The sequence below is a fragment of the Balaenoptera acutorostrata genome, chromosome 4 (genome assembly GCF_949987535.1).
Source record: "Balaenoptera acutorostrata chromosome 4, mBalAcu1.1, whole genome shotgun sequence".
Taxonomy (NCBI): domain Eukaryota; kingdom Metazoa; phylum Chordata; class Mammalia; order Artiodactyla; family Balaenopteridae; genus Balaenoptera; species Balaenoptera acutorostrata.
Genome location: NC_080067.1, coordinates 20050141 through 20073561, shown reverse-complemented (window position 1 = coordinate 20073561; position 23421 = coordinate 20050141). Strand labels below are relative to the sequence as shown.

Below are 23421 nucleotides of genomic sequence, written 5' to 3'. Positions count from 1 at the left end.
GCAAGCGTGCGAAGCGGAGCATCACGGGAGTGGTAGTTCCTAAGTTATATTTCCTTCTTCGGAGGCCGGGATCCCGAAGGTCCTGATGGTAGTTGTAGTTCTCTTGGACACTGCGCTCCCGCCGGAAGACTGAGCTGCTAGACACAGGTATGAGTGACATGCTCATCCTTTAAGATATGAGTCAGATGTCGCCGCTCTTTTCATGGTTGTTGAAAAAATGATGGATGAATAAAATGAATGGCTCAAGAAATCTCTGCTGAGGATTTCTAGTCGCTCCCTTCGTGAGGTGAGGTGTCTTGTGAGGAACTCAAGCATTACACAAATATTTCATCGGAAAATCACGTGGCACGAGGTGTGACAGAAGATGTAAGGTGCGGTATGGGAATGCAGAAAACGACAGGAACTGAGCCATGAAGGATGAGTTAGCCTCTGCAGGCGGAACAGGACAAAGGGTGCTCTGTGCAGAAGAAAAGAGCAATTCAGTGTCCCTACACTGTAAATCGAGGGCTGCAACTGAGATACCTACGTTAAGGGAAGCAGCCAGGAAAGTCAATGGGAAGGGCAGGGCCTGTTGAAAACTGTCACTCCTGCCCTAAGGGGGCAGCCACCACTCTGCCGGGCAGGTATGTGGGAGCAAGGTGGCCAGTTCTTCAGTTTTTCAAGAGAAGCCAGAAAGAAAGGTTTTTAAGGGAAATTTTCCACTTTTTAAATTTCAGCAAATAATGAAAACTTGTAGCCCAAATAAAACACCTCATCGGGTCAGAAGTAGCCGGCCTAGGGGCTGCCAGTTTGCAGTCTCTGTCATTAAGCAGGTGTCATTTCAGCAGAAGTGGCAGGAGATGAAGCAGGAAATGTTGGCAAAAACCAGACATGAAGGGACTGTGTGCTATGCTGAGGAACCTAGACTTTACCTAGCGTGCAATAAGAAGTTTCAGTTGGGAGTGAAATAGATGACTGGCAGATCAGTGGAGAACTATGGTTTGAGAGAGAAAAGACTGGAGGCAGGGAGACCAGCCGGGGCTGTTGCAGTGTTTTGGCAAATGATGCACAGGGTCTGAACCAGGGAAATGTGGAAAGTGGAAAGGAGGGCACAGACATGAGAGATATTTAGAAGGAAAATATATAGGATTTAGTGATTAATTGGATAAGCTGAGTTAAGGAGAAGGAGAGCTATCAAGACTGCATCTGAAGCACTTGGTGTGTGTTGCTGGGAAGATCAAAGTGCTTAACGTGAATTAGAGAACTCAGTTGAAGAGTCTTTGGAGCTGGGGACATAGCCAGGATGAAAACTGCCTCTCTTTTGTGTATATGGAGTTTCCAGTGCCTCTGGGAGGTCTGAAATCGTATATCAAGCAGGTGATACAGTAAACAAATGTGAAGTCAGCAATAAGTGCTAGATTTTCATTTGGAAGTCATATGTAAACAAGCAGTCATTAAATTGTAGAGAGCATGAGGAATGAGGAGGAGAGGGAACCCCACAAAGAAGCCTGAGAAGGGAGGGTCAGCGACACAGGAGTAAAACGTGTCCTGGAAGTGGTCAGCAGCATCTCTGCAGCAGAGGTTGAAGGGTTGAGTGAAAAGTGAGCTCAGGAGGAACAGTGGGGAGGGGCGGGGGGAGACGAGGTAATGAGGATAATTGCTCACATTAATGAGTGGTTGCTAGAGCCAGGCATTGTTCTAAATACTTTAAATTTATTAATTTGTTTAATCCTCACAATGACCCACTATCCCAATTTTACAGAGGGCAAACTGAGACCGGGGTTGAGTAACCTACACACTGATTCCAGGCAGTTGGGCTCCTTTATGCTTGACTATATGCTCTAACACAGTAAAATTCATTTTCCAGGCATTTCATTGATAAAGGTAGGCAACAGGGACTCCAGATTAAGGAAGGATGTTTAGGATGGGAGGTTAAAGTTAGTAAACCAACTACTATATTTTAAATTAGCATTATGAATTAAAACTGTCAGAACTGACAGTAATCTTATCACATTCTATTTCTTTTCTTTCTTATGGGTCTGATCCCTGCTCTGTATCCAGCACCCAACACACACACGCACACACACACAAACACACAAACACACACACACACAGTTCCTTTATAATAACTTCTGTTGGAGACTTAAAATGCAGGGAAGGAGGAAGGGCCAGGCACGGAGAACACCTACCAGAAATGTCCTCAGTGTATAGGGATTTTTAGTCAGAGCTATGTGAGTGAACAAGTGCCGTGTTGGTGGTGAAATTTGGGAATGAGGAAGCAGGGGTTTGATAAGACATGGTCATACTGTTTTTCAGTTTGTGTCCTGGGTATTATGAAGGCAGAAGAAATGTGCACACCTTCCACCCTCGTGTTAGAAGGTGGTGCTGCCATTCTCAGTAACGAGAGCAGGAGAGAATGGCGTCGGAGGCTTCCTGTCCTCTCACGTCTCCGCCTCAGGGACTCCGCAGGCTCCCAGGAGCTCTGTGGGGATGGACGTCAAGGAAGGACGTGCAGATACTGACTGCTGCTGGCTGAAAGTGCTCTGCTCCCTGATTCTAACAGCAGATGGAGAGTTACAACAAAACCAACGTAGACAATTTTTTCTTCTCTTCCATTAACTAAAATGTCTCATTCACTGGACACATTTTTCTCTCCTGTTCCCAGCAGCTCCAAATCACAATGGAACCTATCTCAGACTCAAGGACACCAATCATGTGATTCCCTACTCTGGCTTATCTCTGTAACTCTGTTTCTTTGAAAAAATGCAGGATTTTTTTAAAAAGAATTAAAATGAGACATTTATTATATTAAAAACTCAATATAATAATGAAATAATGAAAGATCAAAGAAGAAAGACACAAATCACCTTAGTTTTTATACAAATAGTATCTGGTGAACATGATTTCAGACATTTCTCTGTACAGATATACTGACAAGAAGGCAGTCTAGAGAGGGAGGAATAAATAAAAATAGACAGAAATTATTTTTGTTGGCTCATTGCAATAAGACAGACCACACACCAGAGGAATGGTGGGGCATCTCACCAAACAAAGGAAAAGAAAGAATTATTATAGGATTTGAGGTCAGGGTGGAGTTTAGGTGGATATTACATAAAGCAGAGTGTTGCTAGACTCAAAGCAAAGCAGGGCTGTATGTAAAAAGGTGAACATCAGGTCTGGTCTGCAAAGTGGACCCAGGGTCTGTTTCCTTGGTTACTAGAAAGTTGAGAGATGTGGAGTGTTGTGTTCAGAACCCCCTACCTGCAGCTGTTCCCCAGAGTGTAAATAGAGGAGTTAGGAAACAAAGGGGCAAACTGGAGAGTTGTTTAGAAGGCAAAATCAGCAGAACTTGTTGACATTGGATGTGGAATGAGGGGAAAGAGTGAATTGAAATTTGACTCCTCAGTTTATGACTCCTGTGAGTGGGTAGCAGACCATGTCTTTATCCAGTATGAAATATATGGAAACAATAGTTGGATTAGGGAAGCAGGAGAGGGAAGGAGTAAGATGATCACCTCACTTTTCTGTCTGTTGGGCTTCCAATTGCTGTGTGAACTCGACCGTATAGATGCACAGGCAGGAGGAGGTGTGAGTGTGGGATGCTGGAAGCAGGGGTGAGCACAATAGATGTAGATGCCCAGGAGTCATTCTCATTGCTTACGGAGGGCCTGGAAAAGCACTGGACCAAGAGAAGAACCCCGGGAAGATTACCTTACTTTTCAGAACTGGTAGGAGGAGCCCACAGTAAGACCACAAGAGGACAGAGAGGTAGGAAGCAAAGCAAAGAGCTGCTGTGTCAGAGAAGCTGGGAGAGGGTTCCAAGGAAGGGTGAGTGGTCAGCCATATCAAGTTAGTAAACAGACTCAAGGATGAAAGAACAAATTGGTTTTCACCAATTTGGTGGCTGGCAGGTGGGTGGTAACCTTGACCCGAGTAGCTGCAGCGATGTGAGTGGAGCAGAAGACTGATTTCTCTGTGTTCAGCCATTAATAACCAGTGAGGGGTGGGAAGAATAAGGCTCCACCTTTCAGGAGCTCCACTAAGAATGGGAGGAGACAGGGCAGTGACTGCCATGGGAGGCGGGATCAAGCGATGATTTTTAGCAAGAAGAGTTTCCAGTGATTCACTTTTCCAAGCAGTAAGAGTCAGGACTTCACGTATACCTGATGAAATTTATGAAAAATATTTTAAATGTGTAAATCGTCTACATTCTTTTTCTGTACTGCCTTGAATGCTCCATCTCAATACTTACTCTGCATCCTCCTTCCTTCCCCTTCCCCAGACACACACACACACATACGCACACACACGCACACAACACACACACAGCCGTATACACTTGATTATATTATAATGACCATGCAGACCCCTTTTAGAAAGAATTCCTACTTGGACTGTACCCAGGAGGTATGGCTATGGGAAAGAGCAAATGAATCTTGAGCTCTGAAGGAAAGGCTAGTTGCACATGTATTTAGTCCTCCCAGACCAAACATTTAGGGAAAAAATGAAGTTTTTAAAAGATAAAACCAATAATAGCTTTTATTTTTATTTTGTCCCGCAGAGGTGCCACCACCAAACTGAAGGCAACCAAACCACTCAGACCAGCAAAACCAGGGGAAGCTACGGGTCCGGTGAGCTCCCATCTCCATCAGGTGGTGGCCCCACTCTTGGATTTTAAACTTTGTGGAAATTGCAGACTTCCAGGAGTTCTGTGGGGACAGAGCAGAGGGGTAGGACAGTTAATATCTACCTATATTTATTTTCTGTTAAGTGAATCAGCAGTTAAGCCTGATACAAAAGTGCTCAGACCCGTTGCCCTGCTCTTCTGATGGAGGAGCCTGGCCGTCCTCCTAGTGGCCTCCTGCTCCTGCCTGCACAGCTCCTGTGCCTACAGCGGGCAGTGTCTCACACCAAGGATGGTAACAGGACTTCCCTGCCCTACATCATCCCCCATCTTGTGTCCTACGGGCAGGGCTCACACGCCTGAGTCCATGTGGCTGGAACGAGCCTGGGAGGACTGTCCTCTCTGATCCAAGTGAGGAACTAACATAACGAGATGCACTAAGCACCCAGCACGTGCCAGTTTCCGTCCTGGGAGCTGGGGATGGAGAAGGGTACAGCAGGGCCAGAGTCTCCGCCCCCTCACAGACTATGTAGGTTAGGTAAATACAACCTGGGTACTCAGAACAGTGGCCATGGATCCTTCCTTATACCAGAATTATGTGGGCAGCTGTTAAAATGCAGAAACCCTGAACCTGGCACAGACTTGCTGAATCAGTATCCCCAGGGCCTGGGAATCAGTATCTTCAGGACTGTGGCTTATGGACCTGCACTCTGCAGTTGAAGAATAACCTCCCTATAGCTACATGGTATTCTCCCACATCTTCCAAATGATTCCAAGTCATTAAATGATGTCCAACATAGCTATAGTACAAAGGTGTGTTTTACTGTATTCTAATTCTTAGAAAACTGGTGTTCTAGATAAGTACAGGCATACCTCATTTTATCGTGCTTCGCTTTATTGCACTTCACAGATGTTGTGTTTTTTACAAATTGAAGGTTTGTGGTAACCCTGCATCAAGCAAGTCTACTGGCGCCATTTTCCCAATAACATTTGCTAACTTCATGTCTCTGTGTCACATTTTGGTAATTCTTGAAATATTTCAGACTTTTTCATTATTATTATATATTTGTTATGGTGATCTGTGGTCAGTAATCTTTGGTGTTACTATTGTTAATTGTTTTGGGGCACCACAAGCCATGCCCATTAAGATGGCAAACTTAATCGATAAATGTTGTGTGTGTTCTGACTGCTCCACCAGCACAACAATATTGAAATTAGGCCAGTTAATAACCCTACACTGGCCTCTAAATGTTCAAGTGAAAGGAAGAGTTGCACATCTCTCACTTTAAATCAAAAGCTAGATGTGATTAAGCTTAGTGAGGAAGGCCTCTCCAAAGCCAAGCTGGGCGTCTTGTGCCAAACACTTAGCCAAGTTGTGGACGCAAAAGAAAAGTTCTTGAAGGAAGTTAAAAGTGCTGCTCCAGTGGACACAGAAATGATAAGAAACAGCCTTATTCCTGATATGGAGAAAGTTTTACTGGCCTAGATAAAGGATCAAACCAGCCACAACATTCCCTTAAGCTAAAGCCTAATCCAGAGCAAGGCCCTAACTCTCTTCAGTTCTGTGAAGGCTGAGAGAGGTGAGGAAGCTGCAGGAGAAATGTCTGAAGCCAGCAGAGGTTGGTTCATGAGGTTTAAGGAAAGAAGCCATCTCCATAACATAAAAGTGCAAAGTGAAGCAGCAAGTGCTGATGTAGAAGCTACAGCAGGTTACACAGAAGACCTACCTAAGATAGTTAATGAAGGTGGCTACACTAAACAACAGATTTTCCATGTAGACAAAACAGCCTTCTATTGGAAGAAGATGCCATCTAGGACTTTCATAGCTAGAGAGGAGAAGTCAATGCCTGGCTTCAAAGGTTCAAAGGACAGGCTGACTCTCTTGTTAGGGGCTAATGACTTGAGGTTGAAGCCAATGCTCATTTACCATTTCAAAAATCCTAGGGCCCTTAAGAATTATGCTCAGTCTCCTCTCATGTGCTCTATAAAGGGAACAACAAAGCCTGGATGACAGCACATCTGTTTACAATATGGTTTACTGAATATTTTAAGCCCACTATTGAGACCTACTGCTCAGAAAAAAAGATTCCTTTCAAAATAGGACTGCTCACTGACAATGTACCTGGTAACCCAAGAGCTCTGATGGAGATGTACAAGATTAGTGTTGTTTTCATGCCTGCTAACACAACATCCATTCTGCAGCCCATGGATCAAGGAGTCATTCTGACTCTCAAGTCTCATTATGAAAGAAATATATTCCATAAGGCTATAGCTGCCATAGATAGTGATTCCTCTGATGGGTCTGGGCAAAGTCAAATGAAAACCTTCTGGAAAGGATTCCTCATTCTAGATGCCATTAAGAACATTTGTGATTCATGGAGAAAGGTCAAAATATCATCATGAACAGGAGTTTGAAAGAAGTTGATTCCAACCCTCATAGGTGACTATAAGGGGTTCAAAACTTCAGTGGAGGAAGTAACTGCAGATGTGGTGGAAATAGCAAGAGACCTAGAATTAGAAGAGGAGCCTGAAGATGTGACTGACTTGCTGCAATCTCATGATAAAACTTTAATGAATAAGGAGTTGCTTCTCATGGATGAGCGAAGAGAGTGGTTTCTTGGGATGAAGTCTACTCATGGTGAAGATGCTGTGAAGATTGTTGAAATGACAACAAAGGATTTAGAATAAACTTAGTTGACAAACTAATGGCAGGGCTTGAGAGGATGGAACTCCAATTTTGAAAGAAGTTCTGCTGTGGGTAAAATGCTATCAAACAGCATTGCATGCTACAGAGAAATCGTTCATAAAAGAAGAGTCAATTGATGGGGCAAACTTAATTGTCATCTTATTTTAAGAAATTGCCAGAGTCACCTCAGCCTTCAGCAACCACCACCCTGATCAGTCAGCAGCCATCACCATCGAGGTAAGACCCTCCACCAGCAAAGAGATTATGACTTGCTGAAGGCTCAGATGATGGTTAGCATTTTTTAGCAATAAAGTATTTTTTAACAAAGGTACGTACATTGTTAGACATTTTTTAGACATAATGCTATTGCACACTTTATACTGTAGTATAAACATAACTTTTATATGCACTGGAAAACCAAAACCTTCATATGTCTTGCTTTATTGCAATATTCCTTTATTGCAATAGTCTGAAACTGAACCTGCAATCTCTCTGAGGTATGCCTGTGGTGTGCATGGCAACTTGAGAGTTACTGGAACTTACCATTGTTCAAGCTCTCAAGAGCAGCACCATGTAAAAGAACTCTCTGCGATGCTGGAAATGTTCTCTTTGCTCATCTATGTGGAGACACGTGTATCTATTGCTTGCTTGAATTATGGCTGGTATGACTGAGGAACTAAATTTAAAATTTTGTTTAATACTAATACAAATTTAAATACCCACATGTAGCTACATGCTACCACTTTGAGCAAGGCAGCACTGTATAAAAAGGTGTTTAGAGCAGAGCAATTGGCATGGGCACATAACTCTCTTCCTCTTCTTAGTAATAGCATGGAATTCTACATGTCCAGGCAGTCACTACCTCAGTGCCTTCAGCCCGTGTCCCCTTACGATTTGCCCATGCAAGTTAGCCTTTCATTCATGCTGGGATTGCATTGTTCCCTCAGCATTTCATCTGTCCGTTGGTCATCTCCTGGGGACTGCAGCCCGCTCCTCCTTTTGTATCCAGCACCCAGAACCCCGCACATGTTCGCTTTGCAGATTCCCCAATGCTGTTCCTCTTACTCACTTGAGGTTGAGCATTGTCTCAGGTTAGCCACAGCTGTGACATACTTATTTCCTAAGTAGGATTCATACGTTATTGCGTTCTGAAGTGGAGCCAAACATTTAGTGTCACTCCTGAACAGAAGGTCCTTGGTTTCTGAGTGGAACAAACAAAAACTGCTCGAGCAGTCACTTCCATGTTTTCCAAATTCATCCTGTCAAATGGACAGAAAGTGCATGAGGACCTGTGGCAAAGAGCTGCTGGGAACACATGGATGGGATGGAGGAGACTGGAAGCTGGGAACCAGCGCTGGGAAGAAAGGGAAGCTGCAGAGGATGCCTCAGGATCTTTCCACATCCATCACCTGGCATTCATACAATTATGGACCACAAATCTATGCTTCCATGAGGCCTCAAAGTCCTCTGTAGGGTCCATCCTGTTCTCATCTCCTTGGGGAAGTCCCTGCCTCCCGCCCACTGCTGAATTCTCTGATCTCTCTTCCTCACTTCATTGGCCATGGTCTTGGGGGCGGCTTCCAGGAAATGAGAGGGCAGAAGCATGTCCCTTTTAAGTATTATTGTCAAAGAAAATATTAAATATGAGCAACCCAGTGAGGAGTGGTACAGGTAGCTGTTAAAAGTTCATATTTGACTGCATCTTTGATCCTATCTTGATAAGAGGCTCGACTCCTCCAGGCCTTCTAAGATTATAAGTGAAATAATGATTACAGAAAGTTTAGCATTCCATCCAGCACTTAGGAAATGTTCATTAAATACTAATTATTAGTACCATTTACCTTCAGAGGACTCACAAAGGTATGCTATCTTAATTTTTAAAAGAAGAAAACCAATGGTGGATCAACAGACAGGAAGCTGTCCCTGAGGGGAGGGTGGTGTTTGTGGGTGGAGGGGTCTTTAGGATTAAAATACTCAGGCAGTCTCTCTCCCCACAAGGCCAGCCCTGGGTTGGTTATTTTCCGCAGAGGACAAGTTCCCTCAGGGTAGGTTCCTGGGTTCTTCTGCCTGTTGGAATGGTTCTTAGTCTGCCTAAGCAAGAGAAACACAGTCCACATTTCATGACTTGTATCTAGAACGGCTGGGAAATAGGATCAGCCACCTTCATTTTAAAAAAGGCAGAAGTGGGGAAAATGAGGGTACCACAGAGCAAGGTCAGAGTCGAGCTGGAAGGCAGGTACTTGGACCCTGGGACACGTGCATCAGATGGGGTCTGATCTCTAGTGAGCAGAAGATATAAGCAGAGCGAGGCCTGGGAGATCCAGTTCCACAATCCATGCCCTCCCAGTTCTAACTTCTAGGAAAAGGATGCTGGGGTACGGGCTGGGACTCAGCTGGGAAATCCCCAAATAATCCACACGCACCCAAGAAGCAAGGGTTGGAGGCCCTGTCTGTGCCATACCTGCTGTGCGTCTAATATTTCGCGAACACAGGCTGCCTTATCTTCCCGTGAGACCACAGCATGATTCGGGCCTTGGGCCAGGAAGCAATCACTAGCCTCCTCCACAGACTTCCTGGTTCCGTCGGTGCACAGCAGCTCAAAATCATCCTCCTGCAGTGTTTTTGCCCACTCTTCAGGGTTATTTCCTGGGTACAGAAAAGGTGGGTCAGCCACAGTTTTGATCAAGGCACACCTCAGTGGGGAGATGTGACCAACCCACTGGCGTGTGGAGGGCCTGGACCCAGTGGCCAGCAGGGGTTACAGTAATGTGTGAAGAGGAAGAGAGTTACCAGGAATTCCCAGAGACCACTCCTTTCCATCTGCCCACCCAGCCAGGGGAGGGTGAACCACATTCTATGGATGCTGTTCAAAATGATCTTCATTTCTACTAAATTCCGAAGCATTTGGATCTCCTGCTCCAGTGTAGAAAGAACGTGATCCTCTAAGCAGGTTTGTGCTATACCATCTGGCACTAGCAAGCAAAAGAACTTTCCCCAGAGGCCCTTTTGGAAGGGCCAAGGGTTTCACTTTTATGAGTGAAATCTGGCTCACTCATACTAGTTCTATGTGGAATGCACACATGCCTCTGTGCATACAGGTCCATATCCTGTTCTCAGCCCCTTGCTTCATCTTTTCTGTATTCTCTCTGAAAAAAGAACATCTCACCCATTCTCAAGGTTTAAGCTCCTTCCTCCTAAGGCAATTCTCAAATAAGTTTTCCCGGTTTTTGCTTCTCTCCTAAAATACAAGATTGCAGTCTTTTTCTTAATTTAATTTTCTCATTTAATTGAAAAACTAATATATGAATGCAGTATTTTAAAAGTTTAAATTTATATATAGAGTAAAAATATCCCTTTTCCTACACTCTCCAAAGGTACACTTTTGGTTTTTATAGAAAACTCCAAATTGCCTGCCTTTCCTCCCACCAGTACCTGCACATATCTTTGCTCACATGTTAACATTTCTCCTTTCTTTTCTTACCCATCCCTCCAACTCAACACCTTCCAAGTGAAATCCATCCTTATTCTCTCCAAACCCATTCTGTTCTACTTAGTACTTTAAGCATTTATTCAGTACCATGTTCTCAGCCTTCTGCAAGACACAATCTTATTGGAGGGGGGAACTAGCACACATACCAAAATCAAGAATGCAGGGCACAGATAATAACATTTTGTATTTTGTGTAACACTCTCTAAACGCTGTGTGAGCTGGGGAACCAGCACAGTGAGAGCACATTAACTCAGGAAGGCTAGCTGGAGAAGGCAAGGTTTCAGCTGTGTCCTGTAACTTGTGTAGGCCTGAGAGGAGGAGAGAGGAACGCTTCTCTGTGAGGGGATGGAGGGCTCCGGCAAGACTCACGGACAGGTACGTGCCCGGTGTTCCTATTGGGTGGAGGAGAACAGCCCCACTGGAACAGAGTCTTGGGCAGTCAGGCTAAACATGCTCAGATCCTCAAGGCCCTGAGCGTGGGATGGAGTGTGGTACTTAGGTAGGAAGAAAAGTGGGTCTATGAGAACTTATGAATGGAAATCAATGTTAATGTGTGAGCCTGAAATAGGACAACTAGGAAAAATGAGATGGGAGGTGATTTGGTCTGGGTTAGGAGCAGTGGGCATCCAGAAGGGCATGATAAAAAATTTTCTTTCCACTACAAATAACGCTTGTTTACTGCAGCTAATTTGTAAAATGCTACATAGTTTAAGGAAGAAGACTTTGAAACCCAGTATAATCCCACAGCATTCACCTTCAACATTGGTGCATTACTTCTAGTCTCTTTTCTAGACTCATATGATGTGCAGACACATATCTACATAATTAGATCATACAGTCTCTATGCTTTTGTATCCTGGTTCTTCCATATCACAACATACCATAGAATTTAATGAAGACATACATATTCCGAAGAAACAAAAAACATACTGACTGAGAAATTAATCTAGGCTTGACTGGCAGGGCATATAATAAAGACCTCCATGGGGACAGAGGCTGTGTGAAGAGGACTGCGTTTTGAGAGAAGGATGAGGAGTTTGGGTTTATACAGGTTGAGGTTGCAGTGCCAGCGTACTTTGTACATAAAAATGACCACAGGGCAAACAGAGATCCTGGGATGTTATTTAGATGGGAGGTGGGCCTCCTCTATAAATTCCCCTCCGGAGGTAAGGCTTTTGGAGTCTTTGCAAAGAGAGTTGTGGCCTCGAGAGGGGAGCCCTACTTGGAAGGGTACAAAGAGAAATCAAGGGATGACAAAGAACCAGCCTAGGGTAACACTCAGGTAGCAGGAAAAAGGACAGCCCTTAAAGGAAAAAGCAAAAGTAACAGGAGGGAAGAAAGAAAAATTAGCCAAACCAATTATTCCTTCCAGTAAGTACTTAGCAACTTCTGTGTGCCATGTACTATGGTTGGTGTTGGGATGTAAGAAGAGGAAAAAAGAGCTCCCTGTGGCCACAGTTTATTACAGAATGTGATGAATTCAATAATAAGAGCAATATGGACAGAGGATTCTGTTGTGGGATGGAGCTGTGCCGTTGGGGAAGGCGTCTTAGAGGAGTTGGTCCTGCACTAGTTCATTCTAAATGAGTTGTTGGAAAAATTTGAGGTTGGGTAAAGGGACATGACGGAGGGAGGGAAGTTAATAGCTGCCTGGACTCTAGGTGGGGATTATAAGCAGTTAGTGATAGAGAGTGGGCAGGTGGAATACTCATTCTTAACTGACATTTTTAAAATTTTTGTCTTGTTTGTTAATGTCATGGCCATCTAATAGTCACCCACTAGTTTTAGTACCCATTGATGATCCTTGCTTGAATCAATTATTACTATCTTGGTTGCCAAATGATAGTTTTTTAACTTCATAATTATTTCTGCATCTGTAATTAGCATTCTACAATAAGGAAGATGTTTCCCGTATACTCATTTGTTTAATCAGGATGGACTTATGCGTTCCTATTTTATTCAATGGGTTATTATTTCTTACTACTATTATTATTTCTTTTAAAGCTCAAAACGTCCTGGATTTGGCCAGTGGAGGGCTTTCGCAATGGCTCCTATGTGCTTTGATACGTCCCATCTCTCTGAGCTCTTCAGCATGATGTTCCAGGTTCACCTTATACCTTTCCTGCCCCAGCCACAGAATCAGCTATTTTTCCAAGGGGCCTTGGTTCCTTCTATTGGGGAATGGTTCTAGAAGCCAAGGTCTTGGTGCTCATTCCTACAGGGGTGCCACTGTCTGTATGTTTTTCCCAGTGGACCTATAATATATTTAAATATATATTGGACCTAGAAATATGAGAAATAGTTATAAAGGACCTTTTGGGGACAACTCACAGAATTTGAATAGGGACTGTGGACGTGATGTGTATTAAACCCATGTTAGTATAAATTTCCTGATCTTGCTAATTGTAATGTAGGTATGTGAGAGAAAGTCCTGGTTCTTAGGAGATGTGCACTGAAGTATTTCGGGGAAGGGAGGCACAGTGCCTGCACCTGTAGGAAGGTTCCTGGGAGAGACTCAGGGCCACTGGGAAGCCCATGGTCCTTACCATTCTGCCTATCCAAGCGAACACTTCTCTCTTCACCCAACAAACAGGTTGAGAATCAGAGCTCTGGACCCTGACAGAGTCCATAACACTTCCACAAAGACATCCTGAACACAAGTGAACCAGCGACCCTGATTTATGGGGACAAAGGTTACGCACGTACCACCAGTGTTCTCTTTGACAGTCTGGTCCTTCACAAAGGCCACGTCTCCCTTCTCAACCAGACACCTGCAGAGGCCCAGACAGGGAGAGGGAAGAAAAGAGGTCAGAGACACATCTGTCATTCAGAAAGGCCACCTTATAGACCCAGGGCTGGCCATCTGATATCAGCAATTGTGATTCCCATTTGATCACTAATCTATTGTCACTGATCTTACATATTACTAGTGTAAGTAATAAAAAGAAAACAAAACCTCGGATATGCTTTGTAGTTATACAATCTCACACTAAATTCTAAATTCTGGCCCAGTTTCTCCAACAGAGCTACGTCCGTTTCCTAGCTTCAACACAGATATTAGAGGGGCAATTTTCCCGCAGGGTGATTCCTTACTCACAGTCTCCTTGTAAAATTGGAAACTTGTGGGCTGTGAATTGTTCTTACTCTAACTCACAAGCTGGTTATACCTGGAAAAATTGGCATAATCTTTGTTTTTCCTTCCCTAGTGAGAATTTTAGTTACAATACCACCATCATTGTGAAGCTGATGGATTCATGAACTACTAAGTGACACAGGCCCAAGTCAGACAGGATAGTTAAAAACTAATAAGGTCGTAAGGTGCACAGGTGTCTCTTTAAAAATGATAAAGACTCCATGAGCTAGAAATGTAACCAAAGATGTAGAAATCATGTACTTTACTTTTGTATTGATATATTTCCATGGTTGTAGGTTCCCCCAGAGGTGAATGGAAGAGCGTGAGCCAGATGCTTGACTCCTGTGTTTATTCAATTATGGTAGGGTTTCCTCACCTGGCACTAGTGACATTAGGGGCCGGATAATTCTTTGTTGTAGGGTGCTGTCCTACGCATGTAGGATGTTTAGCAGCCTCTCCCAGTTAGATGCCAGTAGCACTCCCCAACTCCACTGATAATCAAAAACATCTCCAGACACTGCCAAATGTCCCCTGAGGGGCAAATCACCCCCCGCTGAGAACTTCTGACCTGTACCATACTGCCAGTCTTTGCTGTCTATGACAGCCAGGTCTGGAGACCATGTCCTGGAGGGACCTGGATACCTCTTCTCACAGGTTTCTACTTATGTTTGTAAACGTGACACCCTAACATGCAGGACTAATGGGATAGGAATGTAAGAATCTCACCTGCGTTCCTAAAAAGGAATCTCGTCAGGGCTGGGATTACTATTATTTTTGTATCAGGATTATAATACTCACCTGAAAGCCCCTGAATAACCATAGTATCTCTCATAGTTGTTGGGAAGACACTCCCTTCCCGGAAAACCTTCTGAGCCAATGCACAGAGCACAGAGACTGGAATTTCGTGGAGACCCAGGGGCACAGCCTTCACTGAAAAATTTATCTGTGCAGAAGGATAAGAGAAAGTCAGCTCTTCCTGAGTCAATGTCAGTGGCCTTTACCTAACACATCACAGGTGTGTATGGCCCAGGATAGGTAGAACATACTCGTTATGTGACCTGCCATCAACTCAGGACCTGCCAGGGTATAGGCTTTGAAAGGAAACTTAATTGAGGCTGGGAACCATTACAAGTCAGGTGGAGGGGATTCCATCAGCATCCCAATAGTGTCTCACTCACCTAAAGAGAGAGATGGGATGGAGATGATATGAAAGTTGACTAAAGGGGGTAAAATTGAAGGTCTCACTCCCTGAGTTGTGCCACTTGTTTTTGGTGTTTCTTTTCTCTGATATTTATTAGAAGAGCCTTTAACAGAACTTAGAACTCCAAGCTTGAGAAAGTGCTGGGGAATTTCACACACAGTTCAGCTGCTCTCCCAGAGCTGTAAAACTGCCAGGAGCCTCAGGAGAGCAGAAGTGCTGCCCTTGCTGGTGGGCAACAGGACTCCTGAATGTCACCCCAGCCACACCTTGCTTCCTGTCAAACTGGTGGCGCAGAACATGGCAGTGCAGAAATGTGATCGCATCTCCAAATCCGCCCCCCTCACACACACACACACACACGCACACACACACACACACACACACACACACACACAGGACTTGCCTGGTTCATAACTGTCTTTAGAGGCCCTCCAAGAAGTAGCTACACATATTTGGAGGTGGCACGGAGGAAGTACTCAGGAAGTTAAAGAAAATAAGAACCATGGGAAAACATGTCCATGGTGAAATTACACACAGATTTTAGGAGGTAGAACTAAGCTCATACCTGAAGATATTCAGAGGACACAGAGAATAAACTGATTTCCACCCCTTTGAAGGGGCCTAGGAGCTGAGCAGTCACTTGGTGAGACTGCCAAGATCTTAAAGAGACCCGAGGACCCCTCATACCACGTTGCCTAGAAAGCCCCATGGCAGGGCTTGTAGCTGTCCACCCAATGGCCATTTCCCCTTGCTTCTTCACAACAAAGATCAAGTTTATTTTTTCTTTTAATTTTTTCTTCATTAATTTTTTATTGAGATATAATTGACATATAACATTATATTAATTTCAGGAGTACAACATGTTTCGCTACTGTGACTATATTGTGAAATGATCACCACAGTAGGTCTAGTAAACATCCATCACCATACAGGGTTAAAAGAATTTTTTTCTTTTGGCTAGGACTTCCAAACTATGTTGCATAAAAGTGGCAACAGTGGGAGTCCTTGTCTTGTGCCTGACCTTAGAGGGAATGCTTTCAGCTTTCCACTGGTGCGTATGATGTTAGCTGTGGGTTTGTCATATGTGGCCTTTATTATGTTGAGGTATATTCCCTCTATGCCTACTTTCTGGAGAGTTTTTCTCGTAAATGGGTGATGAATTTTATCAAAAGCTTTTTCTGTATCTATTGAGATGATCATATGATCTTTTTCTTCGATTTGTTAATGTGGTGTATCACATTAAGAATTTTTTTTGTGTGATGAGAACTTTTAAGAGCTACTCTCTTAGCAACTTTGAAATGTGCAATACAGCATTAACTATAGTCACCATGATGTACATTACATCCCCATGACTTTTATTTATTTTATAACCAAAGTTCATACCTTTTGACTACATTCACCCAATTTGCCCACCCCCAACCCCTGCCTCTGGCAACCGCCAATCTGCTCTCTGTGTCTATGAGCTCGGGTTGTTTTGTTTTATTTTTGTTTAGATCCCACATATAAATGAGAACATACGGTATTTGTCTTTCTCTGCCTGACCTATTTCACATAGTGCCCTCAGGGTCCATCCATGGTGTTGCAAGTGGCAAGATTTCTTTCTTTTTTATGACTGAATGATATCCTATTGTATATATATAAACCACAATTTCTTTATCCATTCATTCATGATGGACACTTAGGTTCTTTCCGTGTCATGGCTGTTGTAAATAATGCTGCAGTGAACGTGTGGGTGCATATCTTTTCGAGTTAGTATTTTTGTTTTCTTCCAGTAAATACCCAGAAGTGAAATTGTTGGATCATATGGTAGTTTTATTTTTAATTTTTTGAACAAAAATCTAGTTTTATTTGGGACAGAAACATGCCCAAATAAACGATGACATTTTTCAGCCTCTCTTACAGCTAAATGTGACTATGTATCTAAGTTCAGGGCAATGAGAAGTTAGCTGAAGTAATTGGGCTAGAGTTCCTGAATAGCTCCTTTAACAAGGTGGCACATACTTCAAGTGCCCTTTCTCCTTATTCCTTGAGGTTGCCTGGATCGTGGATATAATGGCAACCATGAGTGACCTTGAAGATGGAGGCCTCATGCTGAGAATGGTGCAGCAGGAAGAGAGAGGAGCCTGGGTTTCTAATGACAGTACCAGCCATGGACTGCTGTCTCTGGTCTTTTTCATGAGAGAGAAAAGTAAACGCATATTCACTTAAGCCATTATGTGCAACTGAAAAGAACCATTCTGATCCACCTCCCAGCCCTACCATTCCTTTTAGATATTTCCTTGAAGTTCACTAAACCAAATTGTATTACCATAGAGCCAGGGCCACAGCATCTTGTACGATACCACACTCTTCCCGGTACACCTCTTCCCACCTGGCCCTGACAACAGCACCCTCCCAGAGCTCACTCACCAAATTCACAGTGGTTAATCTTCTCATAGAGCAGACCCATGGGGATGTTCCAGCCAGCGGTTCTGTCTACTGCAGTGTGGCAGGACTTCCTGTCTTTCAGATTGTTCCAGTTGAGATCAGGATCTGACGATTTCTTAACCACAGCCACAGCATAGTACCCTGCAAGAAAGACACCCCAAAAGGGAGTATTAACACCCCTGGGCTCTCCAGAGTGTCTAAACCTGCCATCTCCCTAAGGAGTAGAATTATCCCAAACCATTCCTTCTCTCTTTGAAAAGGTCTTCCCAATAACTGACTGAGGGGGGATACAAGTCATTCCAGAAGGTGGAGATTAATCTGAACTTAAAAAACAAAATAATAAGAATACATAACCATCAGAGCAATGGCTGGTGTATAACCCTTCCCCAAATGCATGAAGCTACTGACATAAACCAGCAACTCACCCTCCACTGTGGAATAGTAGAGGAATGGATACTGAAGGGTACATTAGGAAAGAGTAGTAAATGAGCAATAAACCACAGGGATATTCTGGCCAGATAATTTGTGATAAGGAGAATACAGGTTTGCACCACAATAAATATGCAAAGTGGAAACTGTCAAAATCAAGTTAGCTGCCATGATTAGCAGCAAATACATGCTGATCTTTAAAACTGGTAATAGAAAGAATATCAACTCATGATTTCAGTTTTCCAATTTAATTAATTCAGGAAATTGTTTCCAACAGAAGAGACACAAATCTTATTGTTCATGGAATAAGAATGGTTCTATTTTCGGCTGAAGAGCTTGGTTCCTAGTGTGATGGGGAGAGGCTGAAGGTTGTAACTGGGAAAAGTGATGAGGACAGACTTGCACACTAATGGCTGGAAATGACCTGCAGGGACTTGAGTGTGGGCCCCAGAGCCCACTTTGATAAGATTTCCTGTCTTGCTCCTGCCACATCTTTCCAGATCCACCCCAAGCCAGAGCCCTGGGTGAGAGCCAGGTTGGCCTGGGTGCCTGGGCCTAGCCCTGGCTGGGAGGCTGGGCAATCACATGCCCCTAGACATCTGCCGGTATGAGCCTCTCCCTTCAGCCCTGCCAGGCACGTATCAGCAAGGCTCCTGGGCTGGTGCTAACTCTCATCTAAAACTTTGCTGGCCTCATGCAATGTGAGGCAGTCAGGAGTGGTGGGGAGGGCCTGTATTTGCTTGCTGGATGTCGGAGTCTAGACAACTTGTAATCTCTCTGAGCTGTTGGTCCTCTTATGCATCCTTAGAGGACAACAAGACATACCTTATAGGATTAAATGAAAATTCCCAGGTGCAAGTCATAGCAAGTGTAAAAAAGTAATCATCATTGCCAGTTACTCTACTTCCATGATTCCTTTGCATTCCAAAAATTGGTCTCTTATCTACATTTGATTTGAATTTAAACTTACCTTACCCTTTCCCAAAAGCAATGGGAATTTATCTTAAACTCATGAGGTTACCAATCTCAACTCACCACTCTCTGGTGTGAATTTACAATCTTCGCCCTCATTTTCTGTAGAAGAGAAAACGAAGAAGTCATTAAATACTCATTTATAGATTGGAAATCGTCTTTACCATGTTCAACTCAGAATTAAAAGAGCCAGGAAAACTATCTACATATCACCAGTTCCCAAAAGGTCCAGGCTGTCTGGATTATGCAAGTTCACTTTAGCTCCCTGGCCTCTGGAATTTAGTCCAAAATTGTACATTTCAAGTTTCCCACTCTATCTATCCTGTGGCCACAGTGGTCTCTGCCAACTGTACGTGAATCCCTGCACCAGGGCAACAGGAGAAGTGTGAGCTTTGGAAGCAAGAAGACCTGCCAGGAATCCCAACTGAGAATCTAGATGTCCTCTGCAGAGGGGTCACTTTTAGCTAGAACTTCCCAGTGCAAAGCCTCCAACTCCCTTGTGGAAGGTATGATAGAAGATCCCATCCTTCAAGATAACTGTTGGGGACTAGAGATGAGGGAGCCCAGAGCCTAGGAAGTAGGAGGTGCTCAGTAAGCAAGAGCTTTATGGCCCATGTGGCATAAATCAGGCTGTGATTTTCCATTTCCTTTCTCCATGGCCCAGGGGAAATGAAACACTGAGAGAAACCCCTTCCACTTACTGTAGTTCTCTGCTAGGACAGGTACCAGACCACATTTGCCTGCTATGTAGATGTGGCCTCCATCCAAGCTCATGGCATCAGCTTCTCCTTTCTGCAAAGACAGAGCACATCACAGCAGGTGAAAAGAGACCATCTTCTGTCCCACATGCCCTTCAAGCTGTTTCCTTGAAGCAGCCTTGCCAGCACAGGTCATGAAGGCCCAGGGAGACAGAAGGTGCTGGTACTGGACTCCCAAAGGATCAGTCAGGCACACCCAACATAGAAAATAAAATGTACTCCCATTTCCACCCAAACCATGATGAACTGATGATCAACTCTGGGTGCTTTGCTTAGTTTCTTCAGGAGGAAAGACCCACATTCAGTCCCGCGGTCCTCTCATAGGGCACACTGTCCCAGAGACACTCTCACAACACCTTTCTGACACCAAGAATTCTCATTTGTAAGACAAATGAGTGGAGTCAGAGACTCAGGGCTGTGTCTGTGGCATAGAGTGACTCCTGATGGGGGCCCCAGACCTGAATCTCGGCCACATTGTCTGGGTGCTACTTTGGTGCTTGGTCAATACAAGATCTTTAATGAATGAGTCAAATAAACTCAAATGATCTGTTAGATATAATGATCTAATAGAGCTAATAAGCCGCAAATTTCAGAAATGCTTAAATTCAACAAGACTGCCAAGCTTCCCATTGGGCTTAGAAATATACTTTTGAGGAACATTCCCTAAAGGAATAATCAGATATGTGGGAAAGTATTTGGGCAAAATGTGTAAGTGGGCAAAAGCATGCAAGTGTGATTCATAATATCAATAAGATAGGACCAAACTTAATGCTCAATAGTAAGGAAATGGCTCAACAAATTGTAGCACATCCACACTCTGGAATAGCTATCAACATTAAGCTATCAACATGTTTTCATGGAAACAACCTAAATGTCCATCGACAGATGAGTGGATAAAGAAGATGTGGTACATATATACAATGGAATAATACTCAGCCATAAAAGAGAATGAAATAATGCCATTTGCAGCAACATGGATTGACCTAGAGATTATCATACTAAGTGAAGTGAGTCAGAAAGAGAAAGACAGATACCATATGATATCACTTATATGTGGAATCTAAAATATGACGCAAATGAATTTATCTACGAAACAGAAGCAGACTCACAGACATAGAGAACAGACTTGTGGTTGCCAAGGTGGAGGGGGCTAGGGAAGGAATGGGTTGGGAGTTTGGGGTTAGCAGATGCAAACCATTATACATGGAATAGATAAACAACAAGGTCCCACTGTATAGCACAGGCAACTATATTCAACATCCTATAATAAACCATAAGGGAAAAGAAACATAAAAATTTAAATTTAAAAAAAAAAAAAAAAGAAAAGAAAGAAATGAAAGAGAAAGTCCCCCATAAACTTGGTCCCCAGACATACCACTGTAAACAGAATAGGGTATATTCTTTCAAAAATAAACTAAAATATATTTTAAAATATATTTTTAAAAATCATGTTTTCAGAGAATGACTTGTGACAAGGGAAAAGCTCCCTAGATAAGATTAGGTGAGAAAAGAGAGTAAATTGTATGTATGATATGAGCCCAGTTAACAGGATTTTCTCTGAGTTATAAGGTTACAATTAGTTTTTATGTATTTTCTTCTTTATATCCTCCAGTTTTTCAACATTATCTAAAAGCAAATCTGGAATGCTCTTGTGATCAACAAGGCTAAACTTCTACCTGCTTGCACGATAACGTGACCCTGTCACACTTGTCTCACTTGCCATGGCACACGGTGGGTTTCAGGCACACCCACACTCAGGTCCAGCCTCCCCAAGCAGACACGGCTCAGATTGCCCTCCACCGGGTGCTAACACTAGGAGGAAACAAGCCCTAAGGAGCCCTTCAGCTCCAGAAGCTCAAAGGTCCTGAGGCTCCGGTGGGGCTGGTCTCCCACAGTGAGGGCAAGGTTCCTTGGAACCCGGCTTTTCGTGTCATTCCCAGGAACACTCACTCACCCTTGGGGACGGGTGGGCAACAGTGGCAGGAGTGACGTACCATTATCTTGGCGATGCATTCTTCAGTGCTCTCTGCTGATTCACACTCTATTTTCCCGTCACTGTTCACACTCCACATATCACACTTGACCCTCTCCAGGTGGTGCACTGCACACCACTTCACCTTCTTGCATTCACCCTTTGAGGTGCTCGGGCCTAGGACATAAGGAAGAGAACCAGAGATTAGAAGAGGCCCAGATGTTGCCTGCTGGTTATGCTGCTGTCTTCCTGAAAATGCTGGGATTTTTCAGCAATACACGAACAGATCCCATTCAAGGAATTGATCTCTTAGAAATCAAAGGTAATAACAGTCTCTTAGTTGGCTTCTTATCATTTAGATTTAACTTAAAATTGTTTCTTATGAGAAGTCAACTTTCCTCCCAGTCCCAAGGAGCTCTATCACTTCAGGCTGGGGTTTTTTTTTTTTTGTCCCTCTTTGTTTAGAAATAGCACTTAACCATCTGAGCTGTTGTTATATATTTATTCATTATTTATTGTCTGCTCCCTGCAGGAGAACATAAGCTTGGCCAGGGCAAGGGTCATGCCTGTCTTGTTCTCCATGACACCCTTAGTGCCTGCCTCATGATCAGTGCAATAAATGTTGGCTGAATAAATGGACACCTACCCAACTTTCAGACCCAGCTCAAGAGGCACTTCCTCAGGGAAGCCTTACCTCAATTCCGGGACCTGTCTTTCTTTGTTTTGCACTCTTCTAGAGCCATGATATTTTGTTCTGGGTTTTTGGTTTTGTTTTCCTTCTTCTGAGGAAATCTCTCATTTTTAATTGATCATTCAATAGAGTGACTATTCCTTCAACATTTGTCTTCCCCACTGGGCTGAAGGTTCCATGACAGCAGAATTTAATATATCTTTGACTCACCATTGTATGCCCAGCACGTTGCACAGTTTATAGATAGGTGGTCAATACATGTCTGTTGAATGAATGAATGTTCAAACACATCCCCAATGACCCAAGGAAATTCAGAAGCAGGATTGACCTGTCTAAAGCTCCAGCTTCACCATGGCACATGTTGACCATAGCATTGGCTTCAGATGTGCACGTTTGTAGCAATTTCATTCTATTTGACTTACTTCGTGCCAGGCTAACTGGCTTCACAAAGTGGGTAGGGTAGCCTTGATTTATACAAGGGAAACAGTGCTGGTAGCAATACAAATCATTTTAAGCATGAATTTCCTTTAATGCCCTTTGGCGATGCCATTTAGCATCCATCTGACACTGGGCTGCACAGGCAGGGCAGATAAAGGATTGTTGGGACAGGTGTTCAATACCTGGAAAGACTCTATTGCTGGTGCCCACCCTCACCAGTTTTCCAAGCTCCTAGAGCCACACAATCCTTCCTAAACACTTACGTGTATCTTCTCTTAGATTCCGAAGAGCAGTGACATACTCATATCCCAGGTACAGCCAGGAGTCCATCTTTGGAGGAATCTTTAAAAACCCATTGGCAGAGTCCTTAAACAGCAGGTCCTTCCCATGAGGGGAGCTGAAGAGCTGGAAGTCTTCAGAGATACCTTTGCCAAAATGTTCCTGTTTGTGGTAAAAACACAGATCTGAATGGCTACCGCAACAAGGGATGCTGCAAAATGGGACCGAAGAAAATTTTAAAACTCAGGAAACTAAATTAAAAAGTGAAATTTTCAAGATGCCAGGAGAGAGGGCAGTCGGACCTGTTCTTTCCCACCCAGCACCTTCTCCATTCACAGCCCT

General features: G+C 43.6%; 1 protein-coding gene across 1 annotated transcript in view; it reads right to left on the bottom strand.

The window, feature by feature from the left end:
* Positions 1–4500: 4500 nt before the first annotated feature.
* LOC103003168 (serotransferrin) overlaps positions 4501–23421 on the bottom strand; it is a 31398-nt gene continuing 12477 nt past the window's right edge. Inside the window, exons 8-17 of the mRNA XM_007170379.3 lie at positions 23064–23241; positions 21694–21848; positions 19643–19733; positions 19005–19043; positions 17523–17681; positions 14711–14855; positions 13486–13550; positions 9751–9935; positions 8359–8548; positions 4501–4688 (exon numbers count right to left, since the gene is read on the bottom strand). Coding sequence (XP_007170441.1) covers positions 4654–4688; positions 8359–8548; positions 9751–9935; positions 13486–13550; positions 14711–14855; positions 17523–17681; positions 19005–19043; positions 19643–19733; positions 21694–21848; positions 23064–23241 — 1242 coding nt within the window. The 3' untranslated portion in view covers positions 4501–4653. The remainder of the gene's footprint in view (positions 4689–8358; positions 8549–9750; positions 9936–13485; positions 13551–14710; positions 14856–17522; positions 17682–19004; positions 19044–19642; positions 19734–21693; positions 21849–23063; positions 23242–23421) is intronic.